The 17,130-nt window shown below is 38.4% G+C and overlaps 1 protein-coding gene across 1 annotated transcript in view; it reads right to left on the reverse strand.

Annotated features, from left to right (window-relative positions):
- The window catches only part of LOC139469527 (ubiquitin carboxyl-terminal hydrolase 7-like), a 47,485-nt gene that overhangs the window by 16,050 nt on the left and 14,305 nt on the right, over positions 1-17,130 (reverse strand). Inside the window, exons 3-17 of the mRNA XM_071251717.1 lie at positions 13,749-13,851; positions 13,051-13,143; positions 10,626-10,699; positions 9,700-9,764; positions 9,385-9,473; positions 8,940-9,048; positions 7,647-7,777; positions 7,281-7,335; positions 5,890-5,970; positions 4,952-5,042; positions 4,719-4,801; positions 2,843-2,952; positions 1,949-2,102; positions 1,400-1,544; positions 1,110-1,179 (exon numbers count right to left, since the gene is read on the reverse strand). Of these exons, the coding sequence (XP_071107818.1) occupies positions 1,110-1,179; positions 1,400-1,544; positions 1,949-2,102; positions 2,843-2,952; positions 4,719-4,801; positions 4,952-5,042; positions 5,890-5,970; positions 7,281-7,335; positions 7,647-7,777; positions 8,940-9,048; positions 9,385-9,473; positions 9,700-9,764; positions 10,626-10,699; positions 13,051-13,143; positions 13,749-13,851 (1,453 nt within the window). The remainder of the gene's footprint in view (positions 1-1,109; positions 1,180-1,399; positions 1,545-1,948; positions 2,103-2,842; positions 2,953-4,718; positions 4,802-4,951; positions 5,043-5,889; positions 5,971-7,280; positions 7,336-7,646; positions 7,778-8,939; positions 9,049-9,384; positions 9,474-9,699; positions 9,765-10,625; positions 10,700-13,050; positions 13,144-13,748; positions 13,852-17,130) is intronic.

A 17,130-nucleotide genomic window follows, 5' to 3' on the forward strand; every position in this document is an offset into this window, starting at 1 on the left:
TCCATCGCGCACGCAAGAGTATACTGTTCATTACGGGTTCTCCTGCATACTCGAGCTCTTCCATCAGAGAATGACACAAAAACGGGACTCATCAGAGAAAACAATCCTCCACAAACCAGCTGGTTGAAATTATTGCTGTTTTATAAGACGCATGGCAGCTAGCTGACACTATGTCATGATGTTCTCATTGTATGGCCGTCAACACCTCAGTTGTGCTGCTCGTAGCCCTTGGATGACAGTTACTGGGTGAATAGCTGTAACTGCATCAGAAAGGAAGCAGTACTGTAGATGTGCACAGCAAACTTGACGGTCCTATTGAGCTGCTGCTGGCCAGGTGTCCTGGCTTTCTATGCATCCAGATACTGGATGTACATGCACATTGTTCAATTGTTTTCACCTTGCATGCTCCGAGTTGCACACAAAAAGATGTCTTTGCGCCCTTGGTATAGTGCCATGAACAGTAATGGAATTTGAAACCTAACTTTGGGTAAAGATAACGTGTCTACCTCAACATGACATTTTCATCCAAATTTCAAACTATGAATCCTCCCCTAAAAAATTTAAAGAATTCTGTTTTGCAGTTTTAAAGTGTCTCAGCATACATGATATAACAACACATACACATGGGGACTAACCTTTCACTAGTAAGTTCAGAAACATAGCACTTCTGCATGAATAAATATATAAAGTAGCGAAACGATTATTTCCCAATATGATACGCATCGCAATACTTTGTTGACAATACTTAATTCACAGCAAATAATATCTTTCAGCATGTCGGTCAATGTGAAGTGCCTGAGTTAACAATGGCCATTATGGGTGGTTGTGTCAATAAAAACGTCCGATACTTTATTAACTTGTGGAAATTTCTTTTTGAGGTACACAAATTTCTTGAAGTTGTGAAATTTAAGAAGCTGAGCATTTCAGCATATCACACATAAGTTTAATGATAAGCAAGCCCTACTAGGTAAACACTTATTGCTAGTTTTAGTTGGGGGGTGTTCGCCTGTCACACACACTATTCAGCCAGTGACACAATCTATCAAATGGTTAAACAATAGCAAGGAGATCTTTAAGAACTATCGCAAGTGAATATTTGACCTCCATACCTTTCCTCTGCTAATCTGTTCTTGAGGGTTTCTGGGATGTCTACTTCAATAACTGGCTGTAATATCTCACCTGCAGAGAACAAAATATCATCAAATACTATCACATTGGAAAACGTTGAAACTGTTTTCAGACAATGAGAAGATGAATACTTATTTTACAACCATAATGTATTCATGAAGAAAAAGAACAAATAATTTGTTTGCATCCTCTCTGAAAAACCAAGTAGTAAAAGAATAATGCCAAGAAGTGTTACACTGTGTGAGTTGAGATACAAACAAGCAGCACTTACTCATACAACTTTCTCGTATATACACCAACATATATGCATTTGTACAGTGTTTGACAGTCATGTCATCGTCCAGACCACCGAAGTTGTGATCTATGGCTTCTTGCTTTGTACACCGAGATACTACGTCATCATCAAACTTGCACCACTGAAACAAGCAGGATAAAGAAGTGCCAGAAATTTACATCAAACTTTACAAAATATCCAGATGATATACTGTGACCAATACTTTCATGAAAATATTTAACTATTTGTGTAAACATTATTTTATTGTGATTATTAGTCTGAGGATATTTGTTAATATGCCTTGATGGAATTCATTAATGATCTTGTGCATGCAGAATTCAGCCCAAACACAGCACTGAAACCCAGAACAGCCATTTCAAATGTAAATACACCATGTTTCTTTTAAAACGACATCATAATCTCCATTGGTTCTTCAAAAATCCCACAATATTTCATCCCTGTTTATCGTAATCCTGGAAATCTTTACACTGCATTCAGGCTCAACTCTGCGAAGGAGAAAGTCAAAAGTATGCTTACGATACTCACTTTGCCGTCTCCCTTTGAATTGATATATACAACATAATGCCCCCCATGGTTATCCCCGCTATGTACAAGTACTGCATGTAAGATGTAGTTGGCCGGAGTCTTCTCCTTCTTCTGTAGGTACTCATCCAGGTTCAACCGTTCCGGGAACTCAAACCTGAAACATCAACACATTCCCAAATACAACACAGCTGACATGTCGAATAACTCCGTATGGAACATTTCTTGAATCTATGACTTGGATTACAGCTCAAGAGGTCAAGTCTTGGTCATGGTGAGCTGCAAGCTAGTGGTTGTCAACTTGGTGTGGCCATTTGGGGCAGTTCAGTAACCGCTTAATGCCTCAGTCGGCAATATTTCAGTGATGTCACTGCAGTTTGTAATGAGTGAGTGAGTATGGTTTAACGTCGCTTTTAGCAATATTCCAGCAATATCACAGCGGGTGACACCAGAAATGGGCATCACACATTGTACCCATGTCGGGAATCGAACCCGGGTCTTCGGCGTGACAAGAGAACGCTTTTACCACTAGGCTATCCCCCCCCTCCTCCAAGTTTGTAAATAATTTAGTAATCAAAAGCAAAGGCAACTATCCACTTGACCAGGGTACAATCAGAAGCAATCAGTCAGGTCACTGAGTCCCACAACCTGATACCCATCCTAGTCAACCCCGACATGCATCTAGTAAAAGTATCCTGCTCCACAGGCTTGGGGTGCTTGAACTACTGAAATAGCTGCAATAGTTTAAATTTCATTTTATGAAATTGATAGAAACTACTTATAATCCACATGATCAATGTCAACTGTTTGAACTCATTGGTGTATTACCATCAGTTCATGTACAGTTGTCATGCAGGGAAAGAAATGCATACATAGTACAGACAGGGGAAAACTCACCTGTCATTGATTTTGATGTTGGCATCTGTGATGGGGTCATACATGAATCTCATTAGGTGTAGATGTAGCACAGGAGGATACTGTAAGAACACAACTCCCTTCTCTGATTCCTGAAACAGTCACATCCGATAGATGTACATCCTTCATGCAGATTAGTACTTTAACACACTGGTCTTGGCGACACATGACAAACAAATAACATGGACTAATATAAACAAGCGTATAATTGACAAAGTCATCTATATCCCCCGCCCATTTTAAAACGTTATGGTCCCAAACCAGGTAACAGATCCAACATTTCTCTTAGCCCATGTCAAAATAGCTGCAATGGAAATTCTAAAATAAACATTTCTAAAACTCCTTAATATCAAATGGCACTAGTTCAGTATGCGCTTTATATATAGACATGCAATGTTTGGCAAGGAAATATTTAACAGTTTATTTGTTATACTACTAAAGTAAACCAATCCTATATTAAAACTTAAATCCAACTTGTTGCCATGGAAACGTAAAACATAAACATTTATAAAACTCCTAAATAGCAAGAGGCACCAGTTCAGTATGTGTCTGGTAAAAATGCACAGTTTTGTAAGAAATTATTTAACGGTTTTTGAGTTACCCTCCGGAAACGAACAGCACCCTTATAGAACTTAAGTCAAACTTGTTGCCATGGAAACGTAAAAAACAAAAATTTATAAAATTCCTAAATAGCAAAAGGCACCAGTTCAGAATGTGCCTAGTAGACATGCAAAGTTTTGTGAGAAAGTATTTAATGGTTTTTGAGTTATGCTCCAGAAACGAACAGCACCCTCATAGAACCTAAGTCCAACTTGTTGCCATGGAAACGTAAAAAAATAAAAATTTATAAAATTCCTAAATAGCAAAAGGCACCAGTTCAGCATGAGTCTGATAGACATGCAAAGTTTCGTAGAGAAATATTTAACGGTTTCTGAGTTATGCTCCGGAAACGATTTCGGGACGCACACACACATGCACATGCACATGCACACACACACACACACACACACACACACACACACACACACACACACACACACACACACACACACACACACACACACACACACACACACACAGCTGCAGAGACTGGGGACCTATTCTCCACAGGAGTCACCACAGGGAGACAAGCACCAGACACTGGGGACCTATTCTCCACAGGAGTCACCACAGGGAGACAAGCACCAGACACTGGGGACCTATTCTCCATAGGAGTCACCACAGGGAGACAAGCACCAGACACTGGGGACCTATTCTCCACAGGAGTCACCACAGGGAGACAAGCACCAGACACTGGATCCTATTCTCCACAGTAGTCACCAGGGGGAGACAAGCACCGGACATTAGGGACCTATTCTTCCCTGAATCCCAACAGTGAGACAAACATGAGACACCAGGGACCTGTTTTCCCCTGAATCTCCACAGGAAGAGAAACATGAGACACTGGGGACCTATTTTCACCAGAATCTCCACAGGAAGAGAAACATGAGACACTGGGGACCTATTTTCCCCTGAATCTCCACAGGAAGAGAAACATGAGACACTGGGGACCTATTTTCACCAGAATCTCCACAGGAAGAGAAACATGAGACACTGGGGACCTATTTTCCCCTGAATCTCCACAGGGAGACAAACATGAGACACTGGGGACCTATTTTCACCAGAATCTCCACAGGGAGACAAACATGAGACACTGGGGACCTGTTTTCACCAGAATCTCCACAGGAAGAGAAACATGAGACACTGGGGACCTATTTGCACCAGAATCTCCACAGGAAGAGAAACATGAGACACTGGAGACCTATTTGCACCAGAATCTCCACCGGGTTGAAGGTAACAAAGTGAAGCGTGTACTTACCTGCAGACCATACTCCCCAGCATCATACTTGTTGTCTCCATCCAAAGTCTCCACTGTGATGTACTCCTTGAACGACTCATGAACTGAAATATGATGTGCATTTATCAGTTTACACCAACCCAACGTAGGGAGCCAACAATATCTGCAAGTTCTCTTGAGACTTGACACATAACAATTTAAACAATGAAACTCTTTAATCAATACTTAGAAATATCACATTTGGTCTCACTTACCATTCTTCTTGCCCTTGACATTGAGTTGAATATCAAAGAAAGTCTCTGTCTTCTGAGAACCATACTCCACATGTTTACACTTGATGTAAGACTGAAAGACAGTGTGGGATATCACATGAAATCAAATGTCTCAGGCACTATGATAAATAAGTAGGTTGACATACAAAGTCGATTTCAATACTTCAAAAAGAAAATATCAAGAGAAGCTTATAATACGGGATCATTATCGTAAATGTGCATACGTCATACCACTTTTCCAGGGGATAATTGCCATCCAATACATTAAGGCTATAGTGCCAATATCTGACCATTGTACAATTATTATACCACATTGCCGATATCAGACCATAGCTTTGATATCAACCCTAGTGATGATATTCAACCCTAGTGATGATATTAGACCCTAGTGATGATATTAGACCCTAGTGATGATATTCAACCCTAGTGATGATATAAGACCCTAGTGATGATATCAGACCACAGGTCTGATATAGCAAAGTTCCAATATCAGACAATAGGGATAATGCTAGACCGAAGTGCCATTATTAGGATATTGTGACCAATATCAGATTCTGATGGCACCATCAAGTTACTTTGTCCTGAGTTTGAATTAAGGAGTGAGTGAGAGGGGTTAACGCTGCACTGGACAGTATTCCAGTCTTATCACTATGTAGGAATTAAGGAGTGAGTGAGAGGGGTTTAACGCTGCACTGGACACTATTCCAGTCTTATCACTATGTAGGAATTAAGGAGTGAGTGAGAGGGGTTTAACGCTGCACTGGACCTATTCCAGTCTTATCACCATGTAGGAATTAAGGAGTGAGTGAGAGTGGTTTAACGCTGCACTGGACACTATTCCAGTTTTATCATTATGTAGGAATTAAGGACATTTTGCAATATTTACTATTTTCTTGGGCTGAACCAACAGATGAACTCACCAACATTTTCCCCTCGAACAGTTTGGGGATTGTTGCTTCTACACATGTACCCTTCATCTTGCTCTCCATATTGTCCAGCAGCTGAAACACGATGCACCATTCAATACCAGTCGGTGTCAAACACTAGCAATCAATTATCAATTTCTACAGACAACTGTTTACATAATAAAAAACAGTATACCAAAGTTAAATGTATCAGTTTACAGGACTCAACAATGTACCATTTCAATGGAAATAGTTTTATTACTGATCTGTATAAACTGAACTGATTACAACAGGGTCTTCAGTAACCCATGCTTGTCGTAAGAGGCGACTAACAGAGTTGGGTGGGTCAGGCTCGCTGACTTGGTTGATGCATGTCATCGATCCCAACAGTGTGGATCAATGCTCATGATGTCAATCACTGGATAGTCTGGTCCAGACTCAATTAATTACAAACCGCCGTCTTATACCTGGAATATTGCTGAGTGCGGCGAAAAACAACAAACGAAAACAAAGATTACGACAGAGGGGTAAATGCCCATGCCATCAGTCATGCATGGCTCATATTCTCCACATTTGCCAACATTTTGTTAACATATTATGTCACAGTAAATACAAACACAAAAAACATTAGGGATACCACCAATGAGTCAAGGATTCAAATGGTTAAAAAAATGTAGATAAGCAGATATTCAAATCCAAAAGTTTATTTTTGCATACAAGGACACAGACCAAATACATGAAATGCATACTACATAGTATAGGATCATTTTACAAATAAATTCATGTTTCATTTAAACACATTTCTGCTGTGAAAGGCATAATTAAATTATACAGGACATATTTTTAATCTTAATAACATGTGGTTGCCATGAGGTAGTTAAATTGTTGGACTGAAATTAGCAGAGAGACCTTGGATGGGTGACTGTGTTAGTTAGTTAGTTAGTTAGTTAGTCTCATGAGAGTTTCTAGGGCTTCGGTCCTGCCCAAGTGTGAAGCACATGTAACAGAAGTGGTGTCCCCTTGGGCACGTCACTTTGTTTGAAAAGTGCATCTGTTCACCCAGAAGTGAATGGGTACCCAGTAGGATGAGATTGTAATGTGGTTGTGAACCTTCTAGCGCCTAACAGGCAGCTTCAGTTGTATACTCCCCAGGGAGCTGAGAATGATTGTTGAGTGCACACTGATCCAGTAATGGGGAAAAGATAGCACTTTCGGCATGCCCCTGTGTGGTGTGGAAATATAAATGGCCTATTGTTATACAATTCTAAGCCTCACAAAAGAAATTCTATTTGGAGCAGTGAAAGACGTCATTGTTTCGTCCCTGAGCTGATTATGTACATGGCCATGACACTTCTAGTGAAATGAATAGATAATGTGCTTATTCAATGTTTGTTTTCAAGACTCACCACTCGACACAGCTCCTGAACATCATGTTGCATAAAGGAGTCTAATGTTTCCCATCTGAAAACCATGATTAATAATTAATGATTCAAATACACACATGAATATGTTAAACTCAAACGTACTGGAGATATTGTCTAATTCAGATTCTTATTTGCTGTCGTTAATAATCAACTTAATATATTATAATGGCATTTACATTATACTTCTCTTCTTTCCAATTTAAAGTGGTGTTAATACAAAACTGCTAGATTTCAACTTGTATTTTCAAAAGGCTTAAATTACCAGACAAAAGAAGTCCATAGAAGTTGGGTATGTTAATTATTAAGAGAGACATTATGCTAAGATGACAAAGCAACTGCAACACTCACCCAAATGATTTTGTAAGTTTCTTTGTTCCTACTGGTTTATCACTGAACTGCAGCTCATAAAAGACCCTCTGGAGAGCGAGGGGGACACTTTTCGAACCATCATCACTCTCGGTAGGCATCATGTACACAGCCTGGGGAAAGATTAAGTGTTGCAAGTCTCAAGTTATCAAGTAAGTAAGCAGGGTTGTGAATCAATGGTAGCAGGTATCTGAACCGTATATTTGAAGACTGCTAAGTGTGATCTCAATTCTTAAGTATTTTTTAGGAAAATATTTCATAGTCATAAAACAATAGTTTTGCTTCAAAGACCAACAGTTGATATGTAGCAAGGCAGGTGCAGTTGTAGTTATGCATAATGTAATCTGCATTCTTTCCTAAATTTCTATGAGTATTTTTTGTTGCACAAATGACTTGTATAAATCAGAGATACAGCGTATATGTGTAAAATATTCCCCAAATATTAAAAACCTAATTTCTTTCAATTAACATACGTAAAGAAATGCATGCATAAAATGAAAAACTCAAATGTGTAAAAAAAAGCACCCAATACCCAATGAAGCTTTTTCAGCATGTGTACAAAGGAGCTTATTTCCGAAACACAGTTATGAGCTAATTTACTTTCCAAGTCAAGCCTATATATATATATTTAGAACAGTTACATACATCTAGAGTGATGAACAGATGAGTGAAAAAGAATTACTTTCGGGACATTCAGGAATATGAAAACAAAGCATTGAGACTGAGTGTGGATGTTCCACTTTGAAACATGAATTGGAATCTAACAAAGTCTCTCAATGGTTACGTCGATAACTTCCTTTTCTTCACTGATTTTAATGGTGGATATTTATGTTGGAGATACATTCAAGAGACTGCATTCAATGACCCTTCATCACACATAACTGAAAATGTGAGATTCCTGGTACTTGCAGTCTATGCCATCTTGCTTTCAGTCTACAAGCTCAAACCTGGCTATAAGCATCACTTCCTGTAGATTATGATGTTATTATTAACTATTACTAGTGGAGTTTACTAGACCAAACAGAAGCTTACTGAATCAGGCTTTGGATTAGTGGCTGAAGTCGCAGACTGTTCTGGGCAAATAATTCCCCATTACAACTATAATTCTGCAGGAATGTGCAATGATACTGCGTGAATCCAGCATCTTAGGTTTATCTCTGAGTATGATATACCGGAGACTTGTTACGCCCTGGAATTTCCAGAGATGATAAACATAAAAGCATCATTACATAAGGACACATAACTATGGTTCAGGGAGAAAACAAGGACACTTACTTTCCTGAGTTTGTTGGTAAAGAAGAGAGTTTGAAGCAGAGAGTTCATGTAGCATGTGGCCCCCTGGTTCTTTAAACCCACAAAGCCAGTGTGCTTCTTCGAGTCCCAGCTACAAGACAGAAAGCATAGAAACATACAGTCACTGAAAGAATGGGGAAATAAACGGAACATCTTAAACAGAGGAATGGGTGAAACATGAAATAAACCATGGTTTACAGAGCTTTGTGAAATCATTTTGACATGTGCCTCACTAACACTGAACCAGGACTTTATGAAAAAGCATAAATGTGCATCTGGTTTGGATTCATTCATTTTACAAGATGTTTATTAATCAAAATATTTTAGACCCTTGGGTCCTTTGGAAACCAAGTTAAACAGACACAGGTAAACCTGTATTGATCAACACTGTTATAACAGCCATTGTTGTAACATGGCGAAGACTGACCTGACTCCGTGTGGGGCATCAGCTATGACATGAACTTCCAGATTGATCTTATCATCCTTCACAAAACCTTTGTCAGGATCCAGCAGCTCCTGCAGGCACAATCAGATAATCTGTAATTCCTCGGAGCTCATTGGTTAGTTTCTAATTAGGATGCAGGAACAATATCACACCCTTGCCAGAAGCACTCTGCCCATGTGACAGGTATCAAGTAGAAATGTCTTATATTTTTTACCGTTTGTTTTCATGTTATTATTTAGAGAAGTGCTGAAAATAGACCAAGTTATTTGCCCTGAATATATAAACATTTTGACTTACCGCCCATGATATAAAATGGCTAAAGCCCCAGTCATTCTCTTTGCAATAGAATAAATGTTGAATTTCTGAAAGGCAAATTGCATTGATTATTAACTCAAATATTTCTACAGCATAAAAAACAATAATAGAGCCTCAGGGAAGTTTCTAGGTCAAAGCTAAAGGGTGAAACATATTATCTCAAACAGCATTAACCGTAATCTAATCTAAAATTCTTTATTCAGTACTCTTATTGTACAATTGAGGGTCGACAGAAGACAGTATGGCTAACTGGCGATTCACTGCATGATGTACAAAGTACAAACATGGCCGTATTTCTAATTAAAGATTTTTCTCGGTTTGACATTAGAATGTTACACTAATGGGACCAGGATATCCTGAACACTTATAAACATTTCAAAAATATGTCCATCACAGCCAGCCGATTTATCCAATTTTAGACCATTAATGGAACTGATTATCTCTTGTTGAAGGATAGGAACATCAAGAATAGGGGATAGGAGCATCAATAATACTTGTCAATTATGCTAGGAAATCCTTCCCTCTCCCTCCATCAGGAACAGATCTATTGCTGCTAAAAGTTCATTCATAAATCTTCTGATTCAATAAAATATACATAGGGAACATTCATATTGGGCAACAATTTCATATGTATATATATATATTGAATTATGAGAAGAGTCATTTTGATTTGGCTGTTGAGCTTAAACTCATGAGTGAGAGAAATTCTATGTAAGTTAGTGAGAATGAGCCATAATTTTACATCACATCTGCACTATTTCAGCGATATAGACAGTGATGAGAGATGGAGATGGAGACGTCACTTCCAAAATGAAGCTTAGATAACTAATGGGTCCAAGATATTTATCTAAACAGATTGGAAATGAAAAACACTTTGGATAATCAAGGATGCTAACTATATAACTTACTTCTGGTGAAAGGCTCCCCATCAGGCTTCTGTGAGAGGATCCTCAGTTCAGCCATAGCATGACATGACCAGGATCTAAGTGAAAGGAACATCATGGCTACAAGGGCTACACAAATCACTTACTTCCAGCAAATGCTAAACGCCTACCGTTAAGAGGGAAGAGGTTTGCATAACATGCAATAATGGAGGCAGTGACATGGCCCAGACCATGCAAGTGCCAACACTTTGTGAAATCAAGCCCCCACTATACATGTACCATGAGCCAACTCAACTTCAGTAAAAAAGGTGGCAGCCAAATTCACAAGTGCTAGACAAGTCTGTTTAAAAGTTAAAGCTTTACCGGTACACCTGAAATCCAGTTTTTCATGCAGATAGCATGTCATTTCTGGTTTTGGAAATACATTCAAGGAAGTCCAATGCAGCGTTAGAAATTGGCACTAGTCCTGTAGTCCTTACCAAACTGCCCAATGGTAAAGGTATCCTAAGGACTAGTAGAAATTGGCCCATTTTAAGGGTTTTGCTATATGTTATCATTATAAGGACTAGTGGACGAACACTGTTAGTTTCTAACCCTACAATGCATCTGGCTAAAAACCAATATGAGATATTTGCACTGCCAACTTTTAGAAAATATGTGCCTTTTGCAGTAGGACTTTTCAAACCAGAATGTCAAATGTCCCTTTTGCTGAAATAATATTTTTGCTAGTGTCATCAATAAGTTTGAACTAAATACAGGACAAATACTGCATTTCAAAGCAGTTAATCTTAACAGGAAGGCTATGATTGCCATGCAAATATGTTGGATACAATTTGTTGAAGGGCAAACCAAACATGTTTCCTGAAGTAACCTAATCATGTGCTATTACTTTTCACAAATGTGAAACCCATTTCCATCCCCACCACTAAGTCTGTTCAGAATGTTCAATAAGGAAGAAAATAGAATAGTAATACTTTAGTATCTAAATCAATCTCATTAAAATCAGATCTTAGTTCTCTCTACTGCTAAACAAAGATCTGAGGACATCCCATTAAGGGTCATTTCATCCCACCAATCAGTGTGCCGCTTACCAGATCATGAAAGGAGGTTGGAATGTGATTTCTAATCATGCAACCTCTAAAACTTTAACATGGGGTATTACGAACAATAGTTACGGGCTTAACGACCAAATCCATACAATCTAGACCATATATTAGCCATTCCAGAATGTTCTTTTGTTCAGGTTTCAAATTTTTAATTGAGAATGTCAAAATATGTTTCGAAACTTAGTCACCAATTTGAAATTAGTGCCGTTAGTGCATGAGAAAACTGCCTTCTGATTGGCTAATGTCGACTTCTTGTCAGTCAGTCCGTTGGTCGGTCAAAGTTTGTGCAAGGTCGGTCTGACGTGACCCATAATGGGGTGTTCTCAGATCATTGTTTAGTGGTAGTGAGAACTTAGATTTGATTTTAATGGGATTGGTATCTAAATGTGTGAAAGTGTTGAGATTGTTCACTTCTTACAAAAACATATATTGGCAAATATGTAATTCCAATCTGAGAAATCACTTACATTTAATGCAGACTTGGTACTGAACAACATCATTTGAGCATGTCTACATAAATCCCTGCTTATGAAAGTTATGTTTGCACTTATGGATAAATGAATCTCAAATTCAGCCGATTCCATGCTAATTGTCTTAAGTTGAAAGCAGAGATGCTAACTTGTAAAAACATGTCATGTGAACACTGCTTGTACTGTACACAAAGAAGCAGAAGAACCACATAAATGACCTATTCAAGTGACCTTGAACTTTGACAAAGGTACCTCTACACCTTACAATATGAGCCAAATTTCATCAAACAACAGCAAAACACTTCTTGGGCTAACGTGAACATAATACATAAGTTTGACCTAAGAGTGATCTTAAACTTTAATATTAGTTGCAAGTATTCAGGAATGTTCCCAAGGGCTATCTAAGCATATGAACCAAGTATGGTGTCCCAGATGGAATTCACCGTAACAACGAGAAAATAGCATATGATTGTCATCACTTGTCATACAAATGTTTCAAATCATGTAACCACTACATGCATATGACCTAAAAAACATCTGCAGGATAAGGCAGTTCACTGAAATGGCAAATTTCTTTACAAAACTTCACTGTGACCTTGACCTTCTATGTAAGTCATTCACAGCAATTTTAGATCGTAGACTGATGTACCAAGTTTCACTAACCTACAGTAAACACTATTAATGTAAGTTATTGCTTCAACATACTTTTTACCAGGCTATGAACTTGAGGATGACCTTGACCCTTGACATAACTGCTCAATATGTTAAAAAGATTTCTGAGTGCTATAAAGTAGATACACATGATAGTGTAACCCTGAGGTATCCAAGCACTACATGGTTTCAAAACTATGTTATAAACTGAACTATACTTACGAAGATTCTGTGTCCCCATTGCACTGTAGAAAGAAACCAAGGCTTTTCTGGCGCTCTGCATTTGTGTTATTGCGAGGCATTGCCATGATCTTCCTGTTAAAAGCCAAGACAAAAAAGTCATCAGATGTATTTCTTCTTCTCATTATTAGATTAGAAATGTTTACATATGATTAAATCAGAAAGTTTCAGAAAAGGTATAATATAAAACAACACGTAAACAGAAAACATCCATACTTTGTCCATAACCTATATCATTGATGTCTATTGAACAGACCCTTACAAACAATTAATTGATCATGGTTTCTTCCCCTTAACTATACAAGTTATGACAAAGGTTCTCTACACTGCTGTGTTCTTTATCACAATATTTTCTGTCGTCCTAGATAATAACAAGACAACAAGACTCTGATAGAATATTAGTTAATCATTGGTCAATTTGCCTCACAGTGATGAACGATCATGACTTTTCCACTGATTCCCAACACTCTTTAATATTAGAGAAAAAAACCTTATGCACACGCACCAGCATGCACCAGCACGCACCAGCACATACGCTGTATACTCTCAAAGAAACGTAACCTCAAGCAAACTCCAAATGGTCCAAATGTTAACACCAAAATCGGCTGAAAGATATGCCAAATGATAAGTTTGGGCTAGTAGTACTAGACTCAGAAGTGCTTTGCACAGATTGTACTTACCATGGTAAGTTTCTAACCATGCATGAAGGACTGAGGGCAGTGTCTTTCAGCTTACTGATGCTTTCAACTGTGTATCTGAATGTAGTCTCCGCTCGACTTTCATCTGAAACAAACAATAATAAATAAATTTTCATTTTGTTCATTCTAATTCCTGCATTCTGATTAGCTGAATTGGTCAAGTGTTATTGCATTCAATTCCCAATGAATGTAAAAAAAATAAGCCACGCCCATCGAAGCGGACTACTTTCGCCAATACCGATTGTCAGGGAATCCATATTACAGTTGAGGGAATTCCTTTTCTGCTTAGCTGTATTGTCATGCATAGGACTCGTTAGTGAATTTAATGCATATTAATAGTCCAAACAAGCTCGCCTGTTGCATTTTTTCGCTCGCCTCGTTTTCACAAACTTCATGTCTTGGGGTCTCATTTCTAACTCGCATTTTCCAACTGTGTCTTCCCGTTTCCAGAGAACTAATGTTTGAATCTGGCGGTTACTGACCATGCCATTGGAAACAGCCGCCTTTTCCCAGACATATTTGTTCCAGTTCGCTACAGTCTGAATGTTCTTCTCGCCTCGTGCCTTGATTGTCAGTTCCAGTGAACTTTGTTTCACGCTAGTCTCTGTTGATTAGCTGTTGACTTTGTGTGTCAAGTCATGTGCATAAACTTAACAATCACATGATTCATGTCATGCTACAGCAGGTATTCCTATGTCTCAAATGTTTATCAATCTCGTCTTTTGTCTGCTATGAATTATAAAACTTCTTTTTTTTATTAATCTGTTGTTGATAAAACATGTCTTCATTGTCGAGTTTAATCATAATATAAGGATTGACAAAAAAAATTGGTTCATGAAGGTATATATCGAAAAACTATTGTGCAAACTTTTGTAAGAATCCACGACGTGGATAAATACTGTATTACAGTTTGCACTTCTGTTTTGTGACTCATACCTCAATGAACTGCAAAAAATACAGCCAATCCTTAATTGATCATGTATGTTTCAGCTAACAAATACATAGGCCCTGTGGGCTCACTTATAACAAAAAAGTGGTGTCACTTTCAAAATGGAAAACAGAACATCAAAACACTGATGACACCATACTCGAAATACTGATACCAGCGTTCAAAATTAGCAGGGTCCTGGGGTCCTTGAGATAAGCTACTACAGTATTTGAATCTGGTGAACTAAAAAAACACAGCTTTCAACTGCATTCATTTTAAGGTTTTATGAATTTTGGCATGATTTTCTGCTTTGTTAGACTAAACACAGATAATTTGATTGTTGACCTGACAGACTTATGTCACTCTAATACAACATGAATGTTATTCTATCAAATCCTCTAAGAAATGTAACATTTCAACCTCAAATGTGTCTCATTGAGTTCAAGAAAATCTTTCAGCCACTGCTGACCCCTATTCCAAGTACATGGGTTGTTTACAGTATAATTTGTGTTATTATTGACAAGGCATTGCTGACTGCATGAATTCCATCAACATGTGCTTCTTTACAATGTAATAGGAACTAATTGTTTCTAAAAGTTCATACCGGTAACTATTTATGCTATTGGCTATCCATACTCAACTTTATGTTGAATGCGAAACTCGTCCATATACAGTCAAGTTCCATTAATCTGACATGGTTCACTGCATATGATTATGTTGGATTAACGACTATGTCTGATAAACAAAATTAAGTAGTATCAACGATTGTCATAACCATACAAACACGTAATGAAAATAAGAAATATTTATATTGTTATTGTTTTGTATAGCTTAACACAAAACTGCAGTCACAGGATGTATGACTGAATAAAAATACATGTTTAAAAGCATAGCCTGGAATGGAAGTGGCCAGTTTCAAACTAGTGCAGTGGACCTGAAGAAGGCTGCTTTCTTAGTGGCTTCTGTTGACTTTTTGTTCGTCATTTCATTGGTCCGTCAAAGTTTTCGAAAGGACGCTCTGAAGTGACCTGTAATGGGATGTCCTCAGCAGTAGCAAGAACATTTATCTGATTATAAAGAGATTGGGGTAATCTAAGCATGTGATTAATCTGTATTGTTTACTAAAAGCATGATTTGTTAAGCAAGTTTTGTAATATTCAGCTACCAGTTGACTCGTCTCACATCAAAACATGGGTCTGTGTACTATGGGCTGATGACAATGGAGTACACTGATCACTGTATCGCATTTACAAGATTGCCTAATGAGTGATTTTGGTCTTTGGGGGCTCTTGGTTGTTTACAACCTCGTTTGGGCGTCACAAGCCGTTCCATACTCAGAGCATGGAAGGCTTGTGGCCCCAAAGAGCTTTACGCTAGCTACCGGCCGTACACCACGACCTGGGACCAGCTTATCCCTGGGGATTGTCCGGGTCATCGGACCCCAGGACCCACAGCTACACATTCATCCTACCCGGGTCACCACGACCCTAGGGTGTCAAACCATGTCACCTCGACCCCAGGGTTAAGCATAGGCAACCAAGGCAGCCCCCACACATATGCCAAATATTTGTATGTAATAAAAGTTCTTTTCATGTACTACATTTTATGTTGTTTGTGGCACAAAAGCATTTTTTGTTTATTGTTAAGCAAGTTTTGTAATACGCACGTACCAGTTGACTCGTCTCGGATCAAAACATGTGTCTGTGTACTCGCGGGCAGATAACCATGGAGTACACTGATCACTGCATCAGATTTACAAGATTGCCTAATGAGTGATTTTAGTCATTCGTTGCAAATACGGTGTGTCGGAGTCGGAGTGTAAGACTGTCAGATAAGCAGGTCTGATAAATAGAACCGTTTCCCATCTTAAGTGTTGGATAAAGCTGATTGTCAGACTGACGAGACTGGACTGTATTTCAAATCTGACATCCTGTCAAAAGAGTTTTGTATTCTAGTGCCTTAGAAGATCATAACTGAAAAAGAAAGCTGACTTTCACTGAAAGGCCTGAAGACTAAGAGCAAGACCAAAAACGGCTATCTGAAGAATGCATACATGTAGAACACTGAGAAAATTTATTGATTTTGGTGATCTGGAGAACACTGAAGCTATGGCTTATGTAGAACACATTCTCTGATGGTGAAGTTTTGTGAAGAATACCCATTAATATTCATGACTTTACAGGTGCTGAAGACATGTTTTTCAAACACCTATTAATGACTTGATTACAGGTGGCTTATCAAAATATCCTCCACAGAAACCTGGCTGCATTATTGCACATCATCTTATATTTAGACTCATCAAGAAATGATGATCAAACCTATTCTTTACACTTGCACACTTTTCTTGTCTGCACATTCCATAGCAGATACTGGTAGGATACAAATAACCTTAGGGCATGGTCGTCCTTGTTACCAGTACAGTAATTGTCAGACACT

The sequence above is a fragment of the Haliotis cracherodii genome, unplaced genomic scaffold (genome assembly GCF_022045235.1).
Source record: "Haliotis cracherodii isolate W230 unplaced genomic scaffold, xgHalCrac1.p SCAF_2, whole genome shotgun sequence".
NCBI classification, from domain to species: Eukaryota; Metazoa; Mollusca; class Gastropoda; order Lepetellida; family Haliotidae; genus Haliotis; species Haliotis cracherodii.